This window comes from Sturnus vulgaris, chromosome 20, assembly GCF_052056855.1.
Source record: "Sturnus vulgaris isolate bStuVul1 chromosome 20, bStuVul1.hap1, whole genome shotgun sequence".
In the NCBI taxonomy this organism is placed as follows: domain Eukaryota; kingdom Metazoa; phylum Chordata; class Aves; order Passeriformes; family Sturnidae; genus Sturnus; species Sturnus vulgaris.
The window spans coordinates 523,410-544,104 of NC_142262.1; the positions used below are offsets into that span (position 1 = coordinate 523,410).

Below are 20,695 nucleotides of genomic sequence, written 5' to 3' on the forward strand. Positions count from 1 at the left end.
GCGGGACTCAGGATGACCTGAAATAGAGCCCTGGCCCCACGTGTGGAGAGTGGGTGAATGGTGGAGGCAGGTCAGGCCGTTCACTGCTGTGCCTGTGGGGTGGGGGCATCAGCTCAGGGCCCCAGACTGGTCCCATGGCACGGACAAAGCTCCTTGACCACACAGGCCCCTGGGGACCACACACCATCTCCATCCCCAAGTGCCCAGCAGGGGCTGTTATGGACACAGGTGACATCCCAGCACATGGACTCATTCTACCCCAGGACACGCAATGCATTCACAGGCATGTGAATGGCAGCCATCCCGGGACACTCAGCCCATCCCGGGACACACACGGTCCATCCCGGGACATTCAGCCCATCCCGGGACACTCAGCCCATCCCGGGACACACACGGTCCATCCTGGGACACTCAGCCCATCCCGGGACACACACGGTCCATCCCGGGACACGGGGGGCGGTACCGGGGGCGGGCCGGGGGCGGTGCGGGCCGGGCGGGCGGAGCTGCGGGGCCGCGCCCCCGGGAGAGCCGGGCCCGGTGGCGGCGGCGGCGCCGTCAGTGCAGCGGCGGCGGCGGCGGCAGCGGCAGCGCCATGGCGGAGGCGGCGGAGGGCCCGGGGCGGCGCGGGAAGAGAACGGGCACCGAACCCGACACCGGGGAACCGGCCGAGGCCGAGCGGGCCGCGCGGCGCCGGCGGAGGTGGATGGCGGGGCCAGGCCGGGACCGGGACGGGGATGGGGATATGGGATGGGTTCCGGGACCGGGAGCGCGGTGCGGACCGGGGCCGGGGCTGGCAGGACCCGGTCGGCGCTGGCCGCGGTGCTGGCCCGGCCCGGCCCTCACTCGCCTCCCGGGGCAGCTTCCAGCCGGCGGCGGACATGCAGGGGACCACTGTCCTGCACGACACCATCAGCGACCGCCCGCAGCCCCTGCCAGGTGAGGCGGGCACCGGGAGAGACCCCGCCGGGATGGGGCAGTGCCGGTGCCGGTGCCGCACGGAGCTGCACGGGCACTGCTCACTGCTGACCCTCACCTGTCTGCCCATCCTGCCCAGCACGCTACTTCGACACGAAGACGACGGAGCCCATCAGCTTCTTCTTGTCCGGCCTGGAGGAGCTGCTGGCCTGGCAGCCCGACAGCAACGATGAGTTCAACGTGTCAGCCGTGCCTCTGGCCGAGCGGCAGCCCCCGCTCCGCGGCAGGCGGCCCCGGACGCTGGTGTGCCACGATATGCGTGGCGGGTACCTGGAGGACAGGTACGTGCTAGGTAGAAAGGAGGTGTGACAGTGGAGCCCAACCTCTCAAACTTCTGTTTCTGCCTGACATGTGTCCTGCCAGCTCAGCCGCGGGTGGGCAGGGATGGATGGGGTGATTAGCTCTTGCACCAGTGCTTGGGGAGCCTTACTCAGGCTGGGATGTTCAGAGGTGGCTCAGTGCCACAGCTCTGCTGAGCTCCAGCTGTGAGTCAGGCTCCTACCCAGCCCCGCAGGATCTGCCAGCGTCCTTCCTGCACTGCCCAACCCTTTTCCGTCTGCAGGTTCATCCAGGGCTCGGCCACACGCAATCCCTATGTCTTCTACCACTGGCGTTACATCGACATCTTCGTCTACTTCAGCCACCACACTGTGACCATCCCGCCCGTGGTCTGGACCAATGCAGCACACCGGAACAGCGTCCCTGTGCTGGGTAAGGGCAGGGCTGGGCCTGGGGCAGCCCCAGCAGGGAGGTGGATTCACCAGGATGTGCGGCCGACGCTCTCGCTGCCTCCCCAGGCACGTTCATCACGGAGTGGACAGACGGGGAGAAGCTGTGCGAGGCGTTCCTGGCCGGTGGCGAGGAGGCGTTCGGCGCGGTGGCCGAGCAGCTGGCCCTCATTGCCCAGCACTTCCGCTTCGACGGCTGGCTGGTCAACATCGAGAACAAGCTGAGCGTGAGCGCTGCTGGCCCTGCTCGCCCCCTGCCTCTCCCTGCCTTCGTGCTTTCCCCTGGGGAGCCCCTGCCCCCGCCCTCACCCACCTGTGTGTGCTCTCTCCTGGCAGGAGGCAGCCGTGGGCAACCTGCCCCTGTTCCTGCGGGACCTGACGGCACGGGTGCACAGCGCCGTGCCAGGAGGACTGGTGATCTGGTATGACAGCGTCCTGAAGGATGGCACGCTGAGGTGGCAGAACGAGCTGAACGATCAGAATAGGTGAGCCTGGCAAAACTGTCCCTGGGCAGGGAGCATGAGCCCACCTCACAGCCAGCGTGACAGTGGTCAGGCACAACCTTTATGGCCCTTGGTGAGGCCGTGTGACCATAAGATCGGCCCTGCCACTCTGGTCCTTGTCCCCAGGATATTCTTTGATGCCTGTGACGGGCTGTTCACCAACTACAACTGGAAAGAGGAGCAGCTGGAGCGCACACAGAGGCTGGCTGGTCCACGCCTCAACGACGTCTATGTCGGTGTTGATGTCTTTGGCCGTGGGGATGTGATTGGTGGTGGCTTCGACACTGACAAGGTGGGTGTGACAGGGGACAGGGCTGGGCCAGAGTGCTCACAGTCCCCTGGTGCAGGGCTCTGAGCTCCCACTGGTGGCCCTGCTGGGCTGTGCTGTGTTGGGCTGCTAACCTGGGGATGAACTGGTAAGGAGTGAGGGATTCCAGAGTGCTGGCCGTGCATGAAGTGGGAGTTGGAGGATCCCAGTGCTGCCATCCCTGAAAAGGGAGATGCTGCAGCACATCCCTGTAGTGCCCTGCCCCACCGTGGGGCCAGTGGAACCTGGGGGAGTGGGGACAGGACGGGTGACAAGGTGACTGCCTGGCCTGGCCCGTGCTGCTCACCTGTCCTTTCTGCAGTCGCTGCGCATGATCCGGCAGTTCGGCCTCTCCACAGCCATCTTTGCTCCTGGCTGGGTCTACGAGCACCTGGGGAAGGAAAACTTCCTGCAGAATGAGAACAGGTGAGGGCAGGTGCTGGGCGAGGAAGGGGGCCAGCAGTGCCCAGGCTCAGGAAGGCTGTGGGTGGTGGGACACAGCCACAGGGACACTGTGGCTCTCAGAACACCCTGGCTGCTGGCCAGGAGTCAGCTTGGCCCTGTTCTGCCCCAGCTGAGGCGATACCTGAGGCCGTGCAGGGCAGTGACCATAACAAGGTCACTGTTAACAGGGGGCTCTGCCCTGACACCCACCTTTACCTCCAGGTTCTGGGGCTCGCTGGCCGAGTACCTGCCCACGCACAGCATTTGCACACTGCCCCTCACCACCTCCTTCTGCCTGGGCATGGGCACCAGCACGTTCCGGGATGGGAAGGTGAGTGCAGGGTGACAACTCTGCTCTGGTCAGGCTGGGCTGGGCTGGGCAGAGGGGTCCTTGCCCTTGGCTGCCCCAGCTCAGCTCTCCCTGTGCTGTAGGATGAACAGTCTGGGCCCTGGTACGACCTGAGTGCACAGGACATCCAGCCCCTGTATCCGGAGCAGCAGGGCATGCTGAGTGCCAGCTGCTGCCTGCAGGATGCCTGGTGTGGGGGCAGCTCCCTGCAGCTGCAGGGCATCATTCCCCCCGGCGAGGAGCGTGTGGCTGTCCGGTGAGTGAAGAGACCCCTCCTCAGCGCTGGGCTGGCACCGTGTCAGCGTGGCATGGCCCGAGCTGTGTGGCCCCGGGGCCTTGTGGCGAGCGTGCCCAGGCTCTGCCCACACTGCCCATCACACCTAACACAATGCACCTTCTCTTTGTCTCTCTCTCTCTCTGTCTCTGTCTCTCTCTGGGTGGATTTGGGGTCATCAGCCTCTTCTCTTTGCAGATGCCAGCCCCCCCCAAGCTCTTCCTGACCCTGCTCTACAAGCTGGAGGGGCCACAGCCCGATGACTTTACAGTGGCACTGGAGGTCACCACCTGGGACTCGGGGACGTGCTTCGAGGGCAACCCGACCTCGCTGCCTGGTGAGGACCCTGTCCCCCCGTGCTCCCCGCGGTGAGCACCTGCTGTAGAACGTGGGACCAGCTCAGTCCCTCACCCCTGACCTGGCTCCCTGTGGCAGAGCCCAATGGCCGGTACTACCCCCGGTTCCTCCCGGCTCCGCCTCCCGGCCTGGCCAAGCTGCTCGCCGCCTGCCACCGTGGCTCCCAAGGCTGGACCAGCCGGTGAGTACCTGCCTGCACCCGTGTCCACAGGCTGGCACGGGACACCAGGCCTCCATTCCTGCTCTGCGTCTTCCCTCTCAGGTGCTACGAGCTGGAGCTGCAGGACTGCAGCCTACGAGACCTCTCCTTGATTGTGTCCCGCCAGCAGCCCAGCCCGCAGGAGACGCCCTTCACCTGCCTGCTCGGGGAGGTCCGGGTGAGTGCTTGGGGGAGACACCTGCCCCGGTGCCACCCTTGTTCTGGGAAGGTGTGTGGGTGCCCGCTCTGACCCTGGCAGTGCTGTGGTTCCTTCGCAGGTGCTGGACACGGCCAGCGTGGCGGCCTCCCCAGCGCAGGTGTACGGCGTGGCAGCCTCGCAGCTCTGGTGGCAGGAGGGTCCCGAGCCCGACCTGCTCTCGCTCAGCCTCACCCTGCGCTGGTCCTTCCCTCCTGGCCGTGCCAGATGGTTCCGTGTGCTGAGCCAGGGCGCCCGGTGCCGCCTGGGCCAGACGGCGCCGCAGGTGCTGGGGCTGGCCCAGGGCTGCCTCTTCAGAGCCGTGGGGCTGGTGGTGCCGCGGCCAGCACCGGGCCAGTCCTGCCGGCTGGAGCTGCTGGTGGAACCCGTGCTGAGGGACGAGCTGCCCGTGGACCCCGAGCGCTGGGGCCGCCTCGTGCTGGTCTACTCTGCACCAGGCAATGGCACCGGCTCGGATGGGTATTAAAGCAACTGTGGCGCAGCCCGTGCCCTGTCTGCTCCATGGGGAGGCTGGGCTGTGGGTGGGGGACACAGAGGGAGGCTGCATTTCATCTCCCTGGGCCGGTGATGGGCTGCATTTCATCTCCCTGGGCCGGTGATGGGCTGCATTTCATCTCCCTGCGCTGGTGATGGGCTGCATTTCATCACCCTTTCCTCCCACCCCTGTGCTTGTGCTCAGCAGGAACCCCCAACATGTGTGACCCCAGACTGGGGCAGCTGCCCTGAGAACCCCATGACTCCTGCAGCCCTCACTGCCTCAAGCTGTCTGCCCACGGGCTGGGGATACTTGCCCTAAGCCCCCAAGAGGCACAGCCCCTCAGGGCTCAGGCTGGTGGGGAGCTGCCAGCACGGGCTCTGCAGCAGCCCCAAGGAGCAGCCCAGCATGGGTGACCACTGTGCTCATTAACGTGGACCCAGCCTACGCTGCCTCCCCTGAGCATCTTGTGAGGAGGAGAGAAAATTTATAGCAGCAATTATTTTCTCACAGTCTGGTGAGCAAGCAATTAGCAGGCAGGAGCAGACGAGCGCTCCTGCAGCGGGGTCCCAAGCCCTGTCCCCAAACAATGCAGGCTCCACCAGGGACACCAATGCCAGCAGTGCAGCTGCTGCTCCTGGGGTGCTCAGGAATGTATTACCTGATGGCTTGAGGAATGAAGGGCTTGGTCCAACCAGGAGAAGGCTCTTCACCCCCTGCTCCCTCACCATGGCGAGGCCAGGGATCCCAAGGGTTCCCCACTTGCCCACAGACTCTGGCCCCTGCCCAGCCAGGTCCACTGTAGCAGCCACAGCCCCGTGCCCCCTGCAGCGCAACCAGTCAAAACCTGAGTCGCCCTGGTTGAAGAAAGAAATCTTTATTAATAATTTCAATAATAATAATAATAATAATCCTTGTAATAATAATAATAATAATAATAATAATAATAATAATAATAATAATAATAATAATAATAATACTGTTTATTAGAATGGTCACACTTTGAAGCATACAGGATGGGCTGGTGCCAGCCCGCACGCCGGGGCGGCGCAGGGGTGCTGTAAGGGAGAAGCCGGTACAGCGATGGACGGAGCTTTGTACAGGGGCGGGGCCGGGGCTATGTACACCGGGAATAGAAAAGGGGGAGCTCATCGCTGGGGCTCGGGGGCGTCTGCAGACTATAAAGTGAGGTTTGAGGAGTGGCAGAGCCGTAGGGGCGCTGCACCCCGGGACGGGCTCCGCAGCGCCCACGTGCCCACGCCCTCGTGGCTTGGGTGGGTCCCCTGCACCCACCCTGGGGTGGGTGATGCAGTGGCCGAGACCCCGCACCCAGGGCTGGGGGCATCCTGCTGCCCCGGGCAGGGACGGGTGGCCATGAGCGTGTCCCGTGCCACAGAGCAAGACTGGGGCAGCGCCTGGCCCAGCTCTGGTCAGGGCTGCTGGCCCAGGCTGGGTGGGAGCGCAGGTGTCAGGGAAGGAGGGGGGAAGAAGGGGAAAGGGGTCACAAGCGAGTTGCAAGCTCCTCTTAACAAAAATTCCCTTTAAAAGGCAGAGGGTCTTCCCCTGCAATACCTCAGCACCGCAGCCGCCCCAGCTCCGCCTGGAGCCGAGGCCTCGCACACTTGACACACTGATGGCCACCAGGGCTCGGGGGGCACCGGCCCAGGTGCCCACCCCGTCACCCGGCCCCACGAGCCGGGCAGGGCGCAGCGCTCTGCCGGCACCCCCAGCGCTGGGCGCCGGGGAAAGGAAGACGTGGCGCCCAGGCCTGCACCTGGGCAGGTGAGAGCCCCACGGACCCTCACGCCTGCCTGCACCGGCTCCCTCCCTGCTGGGCTCTGGGGCCGGGGTCCCTCCGCTGGGTTCGCCCGCCGGTGCTCGCCGCGGCTCCTCTGGGACTCGCTCACGGTGTGTGTGGACAGGTGGGACTCACTTGGCTGCTGCCGCTTGGCTTTGTTTCTCTTTTTTTTTTGTTTGTTTGGTTTTTTTGTTGGTTTTTTTTGTTGTTGTTGCTTTGCTTTTAATTTTTATATTTTGGGGTTCTTTTTTTTTTTTTTTTTTTTTATTTTGTGTGTGTGTGGATTATTTTTGCCCTTCCTGGTCCCAGAAGGAAACAGCCACGGATTCACTACAACAGAAACAAGAGAGGCAGGTCTTTCGCTGAAGCACTCAGGCCGAGCTGCTGGCCAGGGGCACGCAGCCGCCATCCCACAGCCCAGCGAGCCCACGCAGCCAGCCCAGCCCATCACACTCAGCCCCGGGATCCTGAACCCAGCCAGCCTCACCAGTCCCCACAGCTGGCAGCAAGCCCAGCTGGCTCCTCTCTCTCCTAGGGGGGCACAGGGGCTGCTCGGGGGGCTGCTGTCACCCAGCATCCCTGCAGGCTGAGCACCCCGCCTGGGATGAGCCCTCTGCACCCAGCCAGGGCACGAGGGGACCCCACACCCGGCTGTGGGAACGGGGCTGAGGGCTGGCCCCGCTCCCCGCGGTCCCCAGGGCGGGTGGATGGAGCAGGAGAGGCGGGCGGGCAGCAGGACGGAGTGCTCAGGTGACCCTATGGGTGTGGGCTCAGTGGCCCCACAGAGCCCCGGCCACCCGGGCAGCACCCGCGGCTCCTCCGCAGGCTCGGCCTCGGCTCTGTCTGCCTGGTTTGGTTTGGTGCTAGTGAGCATCGGGGGCAGTGGTGGGGGGGCTGGGTCTGTCTTGCTAGTAGGGAGTGAAGCGGCTGTACCCTCCTCGGTATAGACTAGCCTGCAACATCAAAGATGAAAAAAAAGCCAATCAGTATTCAGAGATAGCCAAAACCTAGATCTTCCCTTTTTTCTCTTCTTTTTTTTTTTTTTTTTTTTTTCCTCCTGTTTCAAATGACACCAAATCGTTGCTGTCCTCGGGCTGTGAGGGGCAGGCAGGGCCAGGGTGCCCAGTGCTGCCCAGGCTCTGTGGCCATGGTGGCCACGGGCACTGGCCTGGGGGCAGGGGCTGCCACACGCCTCCAGTGTGGCACTGCTGTGCCATGCCTGCCAAGGAGCTGCCCCCATCCCCGCCGTGGCACTGAGCTCAAAACCCCCAGGATGTAGTGCCCGTGGCCCCTCACTAGCAGCTGCCCAGGGAGTAAAAAAAGGCAGAAAAAGGCAGGTTGGTTTTGCGATCCCAGCCGAGAGTGCAGTTTTTCATCTTTGATGCTGTCAGAGCTGACCAAGAGCTGTGGTGTGAGGGGCTGCAGGGACCCCGTGTGTGGCTGCACGGAGGCCCTGGGGACACTGTCCTGCACTGGGGTGACGCAGGGGGTCCTGCAACCTGACCAGGCAGCGCTGGGGGGGCAACCAGGCCCCTGGGAATTGGGCAGGACTGTGCAGGGTGTGAGGGGAAGGTGGGGCAGGGGTGCAGGGTTGGGGGGCTCCTCTCCTGCAGACAGAGCCAGGCAGGGGCTGTGCCATTCCCCCTCCCCTCCCACAGCTGCCCCGTGCCCCACGGCCCCACGGCCGCTGTGCCAGACCCTCCCTGGGCTGGCTGCAGCCCCCCGGGAAGCAGAGGAAGCCCGAGGGGCTGCTCTTACCATGGTGCCGATGCTGTAGGTGGCGGCGGGGCCGATGGTGTGGTGGTAGGGGTCTGCAGCTGCGTACACTCTGCCATAGCTGGGAGCAAACAGCGCTGGGTGTTAATGCCAACAGCCGGGCTCCTGTGCCCCCCAGAGCCCTCCCTCCCAGCCACACTCGAGAGCCCCCCGGGACCTCCCTGCTCCCCCAGCCCAGCCCTGAGCAGAGCGAGGGGTCCCTCCCCATGCCTGACCCTGTCCTGTCCCACGGCAAAGAGAGCTGGGGGTGTCACAGTGGGCAGTGCAGGGGTCACAGGGAGCTGGGGGTGTGACAGTGGGCAGTGCAGGGGTCACAGAGCTGGGGGTGTCACAGCGGGCAGTGCAGGGGTCACAGAGGTCTGGGGGTGTCACAGCGGGCAGTGCAGGGGTCACAGAGCTCTAGGGGTGTCACAGTGGGCAGTGCAGGGGTCACAGAGCTGGGGGTGTCACAGCGGGCAGTGCAGGGGTCACAGAGCTCTAGGGGTGTCACAGTGGGCAGTGCAGGGGTCACAGAGCTGGGGGTGTGACAGTGGGCAGTGCAGGGGTCACAGAGCTGGGGGTGTCACAGTGGGCAGTGCAGGGGTCACAGAGCTGGGGGTGTCACATTGGGCAGTGCAGGGGTCACGGGGAGCTGGAGGTGTCACAGTGGGCAGTGCAGGGGTCACAGAGCTGGAGGTGTCACAGTGGGCAGTGCAGGGGTCACAGAGCTGGGGGTGTCACAGCGGGCAGTGCAGGGGTCACAGGTTGCTCCCCCAGCTGTGATGCCCAGCACTCACCTGTCACTGTACGCAGCCGCTGCTGCTGCGGGCTGGGCGTACCTGTAGGCAGCATAGCCCCCCTGCAGGAGGAGAGATTGGTAAGGGGCTGCACCCACCGCGGGGGTGGGGGGCAGCTGGGTGCCCCATGGCACTGCACAGAGTAGTGTGGGAGCTGGTGCCAATGCCACTGGGCACGTATCAGCCTCATTACCATTCCCCAGGGGCTTTCACAAACATTAACCTTAAAAAATTAAATTTCCAGAGAAGAGACTGTCACCTCCCCGCTCGCTTTAATGAGGTGTCACGTTAGATAAATCCTTCAGTGCCCGCCTGAAATATCGCCGCTGGCTCCTCAGACACGGAGGTTAAACGCGGCTGTAAGGAACCGGGGCCGTAAATCCTGCCTGGCACCAGCCCTGCAAGGGGGCTGGCAGGGGCACAGGACTGGGCACAGGGCCCCGTGAGGTGGGTGCCACCCAGATTGCTCTGGAGGAGCTGTACTGCGTTCATGCCCTTGCTGCAACCCAGGGGAAGGGTTGGAGGGGGCAGAGCCCACCACGGACTCGTGTGATGCCACTTGCCCCCCATGTGATGCCACTTGCCCCCTGTGCTGGCACGGGGTCCCCGTCACAGCCCAGCCCTGGGCACAGTGTCACTTACGTAGATCTCAGCTCCGTAGAACCCATCCTGGTACACGACCCTGGAAAGGAGGTGGAGGCATCAGAGCCCGGCCCGTGCCCCTGGAGCAGCAGAGTGGGGTGAGGGCAGGGAATGGGGGAGCTGCCTCAGCCCCACAGCTGATGGCCAAGGAGGGGCTGGCCAGGCCCCACAGGCATGTCTGGGATTCTGGGCAGGGACTTGGGGACACGCAGAGGGCACAGCCACGGGCAGGGCATGCCAGAGGAGGATCCCAGGGCAGGATCTCTGCTGGGAGCGGCCAAGCAGCCATGGATGGGCATGGCTGTGTCTGTGCCATCACCGCTGCGTGTGCTGGGAAAGTTCCCATTAAACCATTATTCCATTATTCCCTGGCTGGAACAACGTCCTGTGCCTTGGTGTACAGGACACTGCTGAGTGTGTGGGTCACCCCGAGGGCAGAGACTGGGGCTGGGACAGAGCCCCATGGCCAGGCAGGTGCCGCAGGAGCTGCAGCCTGCTCCCGACGTGCGATGCCAAGGCAGACCCGGAGCAGGGGCAGCACATCCTAACCCTGCCCTGACAGCACACACAGCACACACACCCCCTGCCCTGACAGCACACACACCCCCTGCCCTGGCAGCACACACACCCCCTGCCCTGGCAGCACACACAGCACACACACCCCCTGCCCTGGCAGCCCCCGGTACTCACGCGCCGTAGGCAGGGATGGGCGGTGGCGGTGGTGCGGCTCGGAAGGTGTTGTACACGGCACGGCCCCGGCCCCGCAGGTGCGCCCCTCGGTACGCCACGGCCGTGCCCGTGGCCGGGTACGGGAACCCCGTCACTGCAGGAGGCACGGGACACCTGTGGGCTGTGCACAGCAGCTCCACACAGCCCCCACGGGGCAGCACAGAGCCCACCCCTGGACCCCCAGCCTGGCAGGGACATGGCCCCGTGGGGATGGGAAGGGATAGGATAGGAACTGTCCAGGTAGGTGCGAAGGACAGAGAGAGGGACCAGTGGCCGCACAGAGCAGTGGCAGGCCCAGCGCAGAGCTGACATTTGGGGGTCAGGTACTGCTGCAGCCTGACATTACCTGCGTAGAATTCGGGGCCGTAGACTGCTCCCACCACTGGGTTCAGCTTCCAGCCTGTGGGCAGAAAAGCTGGTGAGGACAGGGCACTCTCCATGGTGCTCTGAGCAGACACAGCCCCATCCCCAGGCAGGAGGAGGGCATGGAGCATTGCTCTCCCATTTGACTGCAGGTGTGGAGGGCATTCACTGCAGCTGGACAGCGCCAGTGCCTGGAGCTGCCCCTGCCTGCAGCCCCTGCTCTCTGGATGCTGGCCCTTACCGTTGGTGTAGGGGTTGGCCACCTTCTTGTTGGTCATGACCCGGGCCGTGGCGTTGTTCACCTGGAGGGAGAAGGATGGGGCTCAGTGCCCGGGGCACGGGGAGCTGCTGAGGCCGTGGTCCAGGGCCCGCTCGGCTGCGCTCAGCGCTGCTGCTCCTTCGGGTGCCGGAGCAAAGGATGCACCAGGGACACGAGACAAGGCTGTGCCCGCAGCACCCCGCTGTGCACAGCCCTGCCCGTGCCTCCAGCCAGCCCAGGCCTCCCTGCTCCAGCTGGGAGCTGGTGGCTGGTGCCCCAAGAGCTGTGGTGCCATGCTCAGGGTGAGCCCCCACATGCTGCCCGTGAGCTCCTGCCCGATTTTATTGGATGATGTTTTCCTTGTCCATGGGGCACTGCCAGGCTCCCTCTCTGCCATCAGCACTGCTGGGGACGTTTTGTCCCACTCCCTCTGCCACCCTGCTGCCCACCACTCACCAGCAGCAGTGAGGAGCTGCTGGCAAATGGGCAGAGCCTGATCCCTGTGCTAATCAAAAATGAAAAATCAAAAAAAAAAAATCAAAGCCTCTGGGGCTGGGCAGCTGCTGGCACTGCAGGTGTGGAGCTGTGAGTGGATCCTCCCTCCCAGCACACACCAGGGGGGACGGCATGCGGGGCACAGCCCCAAAGCTCCCTGCAGAGCCCGGGGCGGCTGCTGCGGGCACGGGGCTCTGCCAGACTTGTCTGTACCAGGCAGAACGCAGCCCCAGCTGAGACCCTGGCTCTCCGTGCACCCGGGAGGCTCCTCTGGGCCACACACTCCTTGTGCCATGCGATGACCTTCCCAGCAGCTGGCACACATGCTGCCGTGCCACATTCAGGGACACATGCACACGCCGGGCACGGTGACCTGGGGCACCCAGAGCTGTCCCCAGGTGCCCCCGAGCCCGGCAGGGGACACGCACACGCAGGCATGGCACGGCACTAGCACACTTATCTGAGCACCTCAATCTTCCGGCCCTCTACGATGGTGCCATTCAGCTTCTCCCGTGCCCGGTCGGCATCTGTGCTAGTTTCAAAAGTTACAAACCCAAAACCCTGTGAGCAGAGGAGAAAAGGAGAAAGAAAGAGACAGAGAGAAACAGAGAGAGGGTGTGGGGACAGAGAGAGAGAGGGGGTGAATCAGGAGAGCTGGCGCAGGAGGTGAAGCTGCCACAGTGCAGAGAAGAAGAGCCCAGACTGGGGTCCCCGCCGGGCCCGGGGTCCTGGCTGAGGCCCCAGAATCGCCCACGAGCTGGGAGAAGAGTCTGGGAGAGGGGCACAGAAAGCAGGGAAGATACAACAGAGACATCCAGACACAGAGGGACACGAGCTGCCCGTGGCAGGACAGAGCGAGCCCTCTCCTCCCTCCAGTGCCGGGCACAGGGACCCACGACCTCCCCAGTTGGCACCGGGGCTGCCCCGATGGGGCACTGCATGCCAGGGTCCCATGGGACAGGAGAGGAGGGGAGAGCAGGTCACAGCACTGCTGGGCAGCCTGGCTCCACTGACACCCTCCCCAGAACTCGCTGTATGGTGCTGGCCATGGGCATCACCCACCTTGGAGCCCCGCTCATTGAAAATGATCTCCACATCCAGAATTTTCCCGAATTGCTGCAAGTGGAGAGAACAGAGAGGTGAGTGCCTGCAAAGCCCCCGGCCCTGCACCCAGAGCTGCTGGCGTGGGGCTCTGTGCCAGGGATGGGCAGAGGGCTGCCTTGGGGGCCACACCTGGGGACCCCCAGGCCTTGTCCCTCCCACGGCTCCCACTCGGACTGGACTGGGGCAGTGTCATCCAAAATTTTCTTAGCTGGCTCTGCTCTGAGTCCTAATGAGGGAAGGGGACAGCAGAAGGGGACAAGGGCTCTACGTCACTCCCACTGCACACACAGGGGCTGGGCAGTACAGGCCCTTGGGAGGTGACAGTGCCAAGGTCCCGATGGTGCCACGGGGCAGCACTGAGCAGGGATTGATGGCTGAGTGGAGCTGCACTCACCCCGAACATTTGCCGCAGGTCGGGGTCCCGGAATCGAAAGGGAATGTTGGAGACGTGTAACCTCTTGGGCTGCTGCTTGTCTGTGTTGTCTGACGAGTGTAGCTGCTGGCTGTCTGTCTGTGCCGCCTCGTCTGTCTGCTGTGGGGGCACCGCTGCCATCAGCCCCTGGCCGTGCCAGCCCCGTGTCCCCAGCACGGACACCCTGGACGCTGTGGTCCCCAGGCTCTGGGCAGTGCCCCACGCGTGTCCCTCCCTCCTGGTGAGCAGGGGGATGACGGTGGGGCTATGGGGGTGCAGAGGCTGCACTCAGGACCATGCGGAAGGACCGGAAAGTGCTGAGCTCAGCACCTTCCTGGTGCTGCATTCCAGCCCTGTAATTGCCACGATTTTGCAGAGCAGAGCCAGGCAGGTGGATTGATGAGAAAAGATGGGGGGCTGTGAGGAGGAGTGATGGTATGAACACAGCCTGGAACCCTGTGGCACTTTGTCCAGGCAGCACCACTGCCCCAGGACCCTCCTGGCAGCTCTGTCACTGCCCAGGATCCCCGCAGCAGGACTGCCCCTGCACCCCCAGTGCCTGTGGCAGTGTCCTGAGCCCACCCAGAGCCCGAGGCACCCCCGGGGCGCCGCCTTACCGGTACTGTCTGTGTCCCTGCTATGGACTGTGTGCTGGGCTCGCTGCCGGGCTGCTCGCTGTGGCTCTGTGCTGGTGTGTAGAGGCTCATGGCGTGCTCCGGGACCGTGCTCTGCCCCGGGTAGTCCTGCGTGGGGTGGGGGTGCGGCGGGGCGAACTCTGCGGGGATCCCGTTCTGGGGGGGCGGGGGGTACTGGGCTGGGGGGTAGGGCTGAGCCATCGCGTCCGGCGGGGCCGTGGCGTCCTGGTTACCCTGCCGAGAGAGCGGCACCGACCCCTCAGCTGCTGGCACTGCTGGGCTGCCACTGCCCCGGGAGGGGCTTCTGATCTCCGCACCCAGCCCCACTCACCCCACTACAGCCTTTGGTGTGTCCCCAAACCCTGTGCTGTCTCTGTGCTCTGGTGGCTTTGGGGTCACGTTCCATCCTCTCCTGCTCCTATCCCTGCCTGTCCAGTGCGCTGGGGCTCGGGTAGGAGGACGGAGGCGTCCATGTGAGGTTTAAGTCCTGAAGCTGGCTCCTGAATATCCCTCTCCTTGGGAAGGGAGATGTGGTCAGACCCCATTTTGGAGCCCAGCACAGCTGGGAGCTGCACCAGCACTGGCTGAGCAGGCTGGGAGGGGTGTCAGGGAGGGATGCTGATGACCCCTTGGCAAACACCAGACAGGGATCAATTAACTGCTAAATATTTGATGAGGCCCTTTGCTCTAACGCAGCTGGCTTGGCTGCCTTGGCCAAATGAGGTGAGCTGCACCCACGCCAAGGGCTGCTGGGGTTTGCGTGGGGCTGGGAGCACAGCGCGGTCTGCACCTCCACCCACCCACCCACCCACCGCCCATCTCCACAGCCCAGCACACGCCCAGGTGTGCGTTGCACCTGCGGCCGGCTGCAGCTGCAGCCCCAGGGCAGTGCCAGGGCTGTGGGGCAGCGCCCGCAGCCCCTTGGATGCTTTAGAGCCTGCTGCAGCAGCCTCTGGCCTGTGAAATCCATCTGTGGCTCAGCCCGCAGAGACAAGCTACTTAATTGTGTGTGTCGCCGATTTATGTTGGGGAGGGACGGCGGGGGTGGCGGGGGGATGCGCTGGCAGCTGCCATCCCCAGCCCGCAGGGCAGCGAGGGTGGCAGCGGAGCCGCAGCGGGGACACACAGCGGGAATAGCCCCGCTGCAGATCTGCAAGTCATCGGCAGCAGCGGCAGCGCCTGCCCGCGCTGACTCAGCTGCTCGGGACGCGCCAGCCTCCCGAGGCACCTGCCTGAGTGCGCCGGGGCTGTCACCAGCCAGGAGCCCAGCCCCTGCACGGCCCTGCCCCGGCACGGGCACAGGGAGCTGCCCACGCCGCTCCTGCCCACACCCAGGTGTTAATTCCACCTGGCAGGCCGGAGGGTCCCTCCTGTGCTCGCCTGGGTCTCGGCACCCAACTCCTCCCCAGGGAGCCACCGTGGGCACTCCGCAGTGCCCGCCTGCGCCCCCAGTGCCTGCTGCCCATCCCTCCCTGCCTGTCCCTGGCGCCCTGTGCCCATCCCTCCCTGCCTGCGTGTGCAGAACCAGCAGCAGCCCCCATCCCTCCCCTCCTGCCTGCTCTGCCCTGGGTTCATCCTCGCAGTCACCACAGCCAGGATCAGTCACCAACGCAGGGACCAGGATGTCAGCGGGCAGATGGAACAGGGACTGTCCCCACCTGCCCAGGTCTTGGGCCCTCCTGGCCCCTGATCAGCCTGTCCCAACAGCCACGTTCGTACCAGTTATTAATTAGGGCTGTCGCAGTGCCTGTCAGCCTGGCTATTATTTCATTCAGGGACCATTAGGTTCCCCTGGCTGCTGCTCATGGCACTGGAGCTGCGGGTGCTGCAGACACAGATCCACAGCTTCCAGCGCCTCCTGTCCTCTCCCAGAGCCTGGCCACCCCCTCTGGGGCCAGAGCTGCTCCATCAGGGCTGCACCCCATGGGTGAGGCTGCCATGGGAAGGGGACGCTGACAGGTTTGGCTGTGTGCTGCCCGCTGACATCACACTACTCGGTTCCACACCCCATGCTGCCCCCACCACTGCAACAGCCCCATCCCTGGGCAGCCCCCAGCAGTGAGGAGGTGGCTGGAGCCCCTTCTGGGGTGTCCCCCTGCACTGAGCACCCAGGGGGTCCCTGGGGACTCACCTCTGCAACCCACCCTGGGTGCTCCCAGCTTGGTGTGCCTGGCCATGCAGGGAGCCCATGGCACAGAGCTGGCCTGGGGGTGCCCAAGACAGGGGCTCTGAGAGTGACAGGGGCTCTGACAGACATCCCCTGCTCTGCCAGCACCCATCCCTGCCGGGGCACGGGGATGCTCCCACACAGTGCTTTCGACACGGAGTAAAATAAATTCTGATCCTTAACAGTCCTTGGCCTGGTTTAAAACCAGACAGATCCGTTCAGTCCCTGAGCAAAGCTGGCAGCACAGGGGGCACGAGCAGGACCCCGGCATCTCTGCTGCCCACCTGCTCGGGCACGTACCAGCAGGAGCCCGTGCTCAAACACCCCTGCCCCAGGGATGGCAGCGGGGAGGCTGGGACAGGGAGCCCAGGTTCCCCTGCCTGCTTTCCCCACACGGCGTCCCCTGCTCAGTGTCCCCTGCTGGGTGTCCCCTCAGTGTCCTCTGCCCTGCCCACGGCTCAGTCTCCCACCACCAGCCCTGTGCAGTTCTTGCCGCAGCAAGCAAAGGGTAGATATCATCATCAGCTGATTAAATGTCCCTCATTAACGAGTTTCTCTAATTAATGAAGTTTTTTTGTTTGCTCCACTTGCTTTCTCCCCCCACTCTGCCTCCTCAGCACAATCCAGGCCATTTCCTTTCAAGTCATTTAGTGCGTGGGGCCGGTTCCTGCCGACACGGCATTTTGGTGATTGTGCTGTCAGCTCGGGGCTGACGACGCCGTTTCCCACATTTGCTCCTTTTTAAGAAAATAACGTGCCAGGAGCCCCCCGCATGCAGAGGACGGGTCAGAGCAATCAGCTGAGAGCAAAGCCCTGCACTAACCATGAGGCAGCTGCCAGCCACGAGCACTGGGCCACCAAACCTGGGCCAGGCCAGCACAGTGACAGTGGTGACAGTGGTGACAGTGGTGACAGTGGTGACAGTGGGGCTACGGGCTGCTCCCCAGCACCTGTGCCCTGCTGCCACCACAGCCACCAAGGATGTGCCAGCTTCCTCCAAGGCTCACGGCCACCCTGCTGCCTTGGCCTGACCCCAGACCCATCTCCAGCCCAGGGCAACTCCCAGCAGCCGGCTCTGCCCACGGCTGTGCCCTTCCTGTGCTACACACACGGTGCTGATGGTGCAGGGTGGCACAGCACAGGTCACAGTCACGGCATGGCACTGCCAGTCACGGCATGGCACTGCCTGGTCACACTGACCCTGCCTGGTCACACTGACCCTGCCTGGTCATGACACTCAGGTCATAGCACACACACAGCTGGGTGAAGCCACACGTGGAGTGCAACTGCAGAGGGCAGTCAGCCCTGTCACTCCACACCTCCCCACCCTGACACCATTCCCCACCGCCTGTGGCTGTCCTGCTCCTCCCACCGGGATGCAGACACTGCTGCAGGGGGAGAGAGGGGCCCACAGCACCCCAGCATCCACAGAGCCCCCCCAAGCTGCAGAGCCTCAGTGGGCATATCCTGCAGGCAGGGCAGGGCAGGCAGAAAACACTTTGCTGTGACCTGGAATGGCTCCTGCCTGCTTGCTGATGCCAGGGCACACCCTTGCCACTTCATGAGGGAGCATGAGGTCACTGCTGAGCACAGGGAAGGGTGCCCAGCAATTCCAAACGCCTCCTGTGGGGGACCCGCTGTCCCCCCAGCAGGAGACGGGTGAGCAGCAGCCAGGGGCACTGGTGGGACCATCTGCCCTGGAGCAGGGCGGTGTGCTGAGCAGCAGACACACATTCAAGAGATGCCCCGGTGGAGGCAGAAGGGTCCTGGCACGGCCCAAGGTAGCCCCCAGGCATCCTGTGCCCACCACGGTGCCCAGCACGACTCGTCTGCGTGACAGACACAGCGTTTCCCCCCCTGGATCCGGCCCTCGGCCATGCTAATGACTGTCAACATGGAACACAGGCCATGAAGGGGAAGAAAATTACTCCCTGAAAAGGAATTGACTGATCCCTGTCATTTCTCACAAAACCACTGACCTGTAAATATTTCATTACCCCAAAAGCTGTGCCATCCATACAAAGCAGTGCCCGGCGCTGTGCAGGCAAGGAGCTCCTGGCTGTGGGCAGGGGGGTCAGGGGAGGGACGAGCCCTGCCCACCGTGGGGATGTCAGGAGCTGGGGGTGGGCTGCTTACCCCCGAAATGGGGCCACAGCCATCCCACAGAGAGCTGGGGGGGACGATGGGCATGGACCGTCTGGAGGGAGCAGGGAAGCAGAGAGGAGCTGCAGGGACCAGCGGCAGCAGTGGATGAATGTCTTCATCCCCGACAGCAGGGAGGGGTGAGAGGTTGGTAATGGCATCCCAGGGAGGCTGCGGGGGGAAAGGAGAGCTCCAGTGAGCAGGCAGGACCTGAGCGGGAGGAGGAGGAGGAGGAGGAGGAGGAGCGGCAGGGGAAGCAGAGCAGCCTGTTGGCGAGGCAAACACCATTTTCCTGGGCTGCCACGCACTCCGCATCCCCCTGCCCTGCTCCTGCCCTTGGCCCTCCTGGGCTCCCGGGGACGCTGCTGCCCCTGTGCCCGGGAGAGCCCGGGGGGGACAGAGGAGAGGCGGCAGCCGGGTGACATCTCGGGGACGAGACGCTGGCCCGGGCACACAGCAACACGTGTGTCCCTGTCACCTCCGGCACGGGGCACGAGGGGCCACGGTCCGGCCCCGGCTCCCGGCTCTGCCAGCTGGAAACTTCGGAGCTGAGGCTTCATGAAATATTCATGAAGTAAATGGTGCAATTTCATCTGCATTCAGCCAACTTCATGTATATTTCAGAGTATTATGAAATGATAATGTTGTGTAACCAAGGCGAGACGGGGGTGCTTGGGGGGGCTCCCGGCCACCCCCGCCCGGCTCGCCATGGGCCGGTGCCACCGCCCCGGGAGCGACCGAGCTGCGACAGCGCCGGGGACACGGCGGGACCGGGCACGGGGAGCAGAGCTCCGGGATGCACAGCAGCCCTCTGGCTCCCTCCTGGACACAGCCCGACATCGCCAGTGGGAGCTGGGCTCACCCTGGAGCTGCCAGCAGTGCCAGGGTAACACCTGCGGAGTCCTTGGTGGCACCCCTGGCACAGCTCTGCCTGCAGGCACACCGGAGCGAGGTAGACCTGGTGCTCGCAGCGCTGGCTGGGATTCCCAGCAGCGTTTGGTCCCCAGCGGCCACCAAAAGGTTGGGACAGGTGGCACACAAGGTACAAGCCAGGCTGGAGAGCCCAGGGATGGGCTGGGGGCAACCTGAGTGCCCATGAGCATCCTCCTGAGCTCTGCAGGCACCAGGGTCAGATGCAGGTGCCCACACGTGCATGGCTCAGTGCTGACCAGTCTGCGGCTGCTGTTCCCCCTGCTGGGGAGGGCTGGGGCTCTGGAATCCTCACTTGGAGTTGCCAGAGCCCAGCTGCACGCAGACAGCTCCAGACACTGAGAGCAGTGGGACCAGTGGCCACTGGACTTGTGCGTCCCACAAGCCCCACAGCAGCTGCACTGCCATCCCCACATCTGGCCCCACAGCTCCCAGGGCTCCAGGAACCCAGCTGAGCCCTGGCTCCTGCACCTGCAGAGCCCCTCAGAGCCCACCCCCGGTCACTGCCATTGTCACTGTCACACCACTGTCACACACATGGGCACTCGGGGCACCACGGACCCATGTGTGTGCCCGGACAGTGCTTGCACACAGCCCTCTCTAATAGGCAGCCAGGAGCATAATTTTTCCTCTAATTACATATTCAGCACTTCTGAGAAAATGAGATTTTGGTAATTCAATTGGACTGAGAAGCAGCGCTATAATAAAATGAAATTTGTAACAATCGTGCAGTTAAATTAGTTAAATGGAGAGGAAGGAGCTGTGGAAAATTGACCCCTCGATCTCCTAAAGACTAATCAGACATTTGAACCGGGTTGTGCTAACAAAACCCCCGGGGTGTGCAGCACAGGGTGAGGGGAAAGCAGAGATGCCACGAGGGAAGAGCTGGGAAACAGCCTGGAGGTGTCACAGAGGGGATGTCCCTGCTCCAGTCCTGGGCTGGGATGGCTTTGGCAGGGACTGTGCCAGGTGTGATGCTGGAGCCATGGCCTCTGTGCCACTGGCCACGGGGTGCTGGCAGTGACTGACACCACGGAGGCCACTGTCCCCACGGCTCCCGTCCCCACACTGTGTCCTTGCTGGCTGCCAGCAGGGGCCCGAGGGACACAGGCACACACACCTGGCAGGGTGAGCAGCCCTGAGTGGGGACAGCCACCACAGGACACCAGGACAGGGATGGCACACAGCGCCAGGCTGGGGGCACAGAGGCAGCCCATGGGCTGAGGGGTCTGCAGCAGGTACAACGCAATTAGCCTCAATATTTATCTTGTTGTTTGTCTCTTCTATTTTTTCTTGTAAAAGAAAAGGAGAAAAAGACGAGTTTCTCATTTGCAAGTTAATTAGTCTAATTACCTCTAATTAAGGGCTCCCCACACAATGCAGATCACAAATAAGCTGCCACTGTCGCCTGCTCCCACTCTTCTCTCTGCAGTTTTGATTTTCCACAGGAGCTGTTTGAAGGCTGTGGTGAGAACCCGGGTGTGGATCCTGGCTGGGCACAGCAGGGCTTGTATGGAATTTGGGAGCTGACCCCTGTCAGGCAATGCCCACAGCACTGTGGTGGCCACCACAGACTCCACATCCACCTGCTGGGATGCTCCAGGGAGTGAGGGGGCACAGCTGCTCCCTCCCAGCCCCT

At 63.7% G+C, this 20,695-nt stretch overlaps 2 protein-coding genes across 24 annotated transcripts in view; one reads left to right on the plus strand and one right to left on the minus strand.

Annotated features, from left to right (window-relative positions):
- The first annotated feature begins 580 nt into the window (after nt 1–580).
- On the plus strand, nt 581–4,820 carry ENGASE (endo-beta-N-acetylglucosaminidase). The gene is made up of 14 exons (XM_088176511.1): nt 581–699; nt 860–936; nt 1,055–1,256; nt 1,538–1,686; nt 1,773–1,930; nt 2,040–2,188; nt 2,333–2,498; nt 2,836–2,939; nt 3,180–3,288; nt 3,390–3,562; nt 3,763–3,917; nt 4,016–4,118; nt 4,200–4,314; nt 4,415–4,820. The coding sequence occupies exons 1-14, from the start codon at nt 593–595 to the stop codon at nt 4,817–4,819; spliced, it is 2,172 nt and encodes a 723-aa protein (XP_088032637.1). The 5' UTR covers nt 581–592; the 3' UTR covers nt 4,820.
- An 869-nt stretch (nt 4,821–5,689) lies between these two features.
- RBFOX3 (RNA binding fox-1 homolog 3) overlaps nt 5,690–20,695 on the minus strand; it is a 123,361-nt gene continuing 108,355 nt past the window's right edge. For 12 of the 23 annotated variants that reach the window (XM_088176521.1, XM_088176529.1, XM_088176514.1 and 9 more), the window contains 11 exons: nt 13,800–14,051; nt 13,165–13,302; nt 12,729–12,782; nt 12,135–12,227; nt 11,154–11,214; nt 10,896–10,949; nt 10,511–10,643; nt 9,821–9,860; nt 9,179–9,240; nt 8,385–8,463; nt 5,690–7,579 (listed from right to left, as the gene is read on the minus strand). In XM_088176521.1, coding sequence (XP_088032647.1) covers nt 7,535–7,579; nt 8,385–8,463; nt 9,179–9,240; nt 9,821–9,860; nt 10,511–10,643; nt 10,896–10,949; nt 11,154–11,214; nt 12,135–12,227; nt 12,729–12,782; nt 13,165–13,302; nt 13,800–14,051 — 1,011 coding nt within the window. In that variant the 3' untranslated portion in view covers nt 5,690–7,534. The remainder of the gene's footprint in view (nt 7,580–8,384; nt 8,464–9,178; nt 9,241–9,820; nt 9,861–10,510; nt 10,644–10,895; nt 10,950–11,153; nt 11,215–12,134; nt 12,228–12,728; nt 12,783–13,164; nt 13,303–13,799; nt 14,052–20,695) is intronic. The other 11 variants (XM_088176525.1, XM_088176532.1, XM_088176517.1 and 8 more) reach the window with 2 other exon arrangements.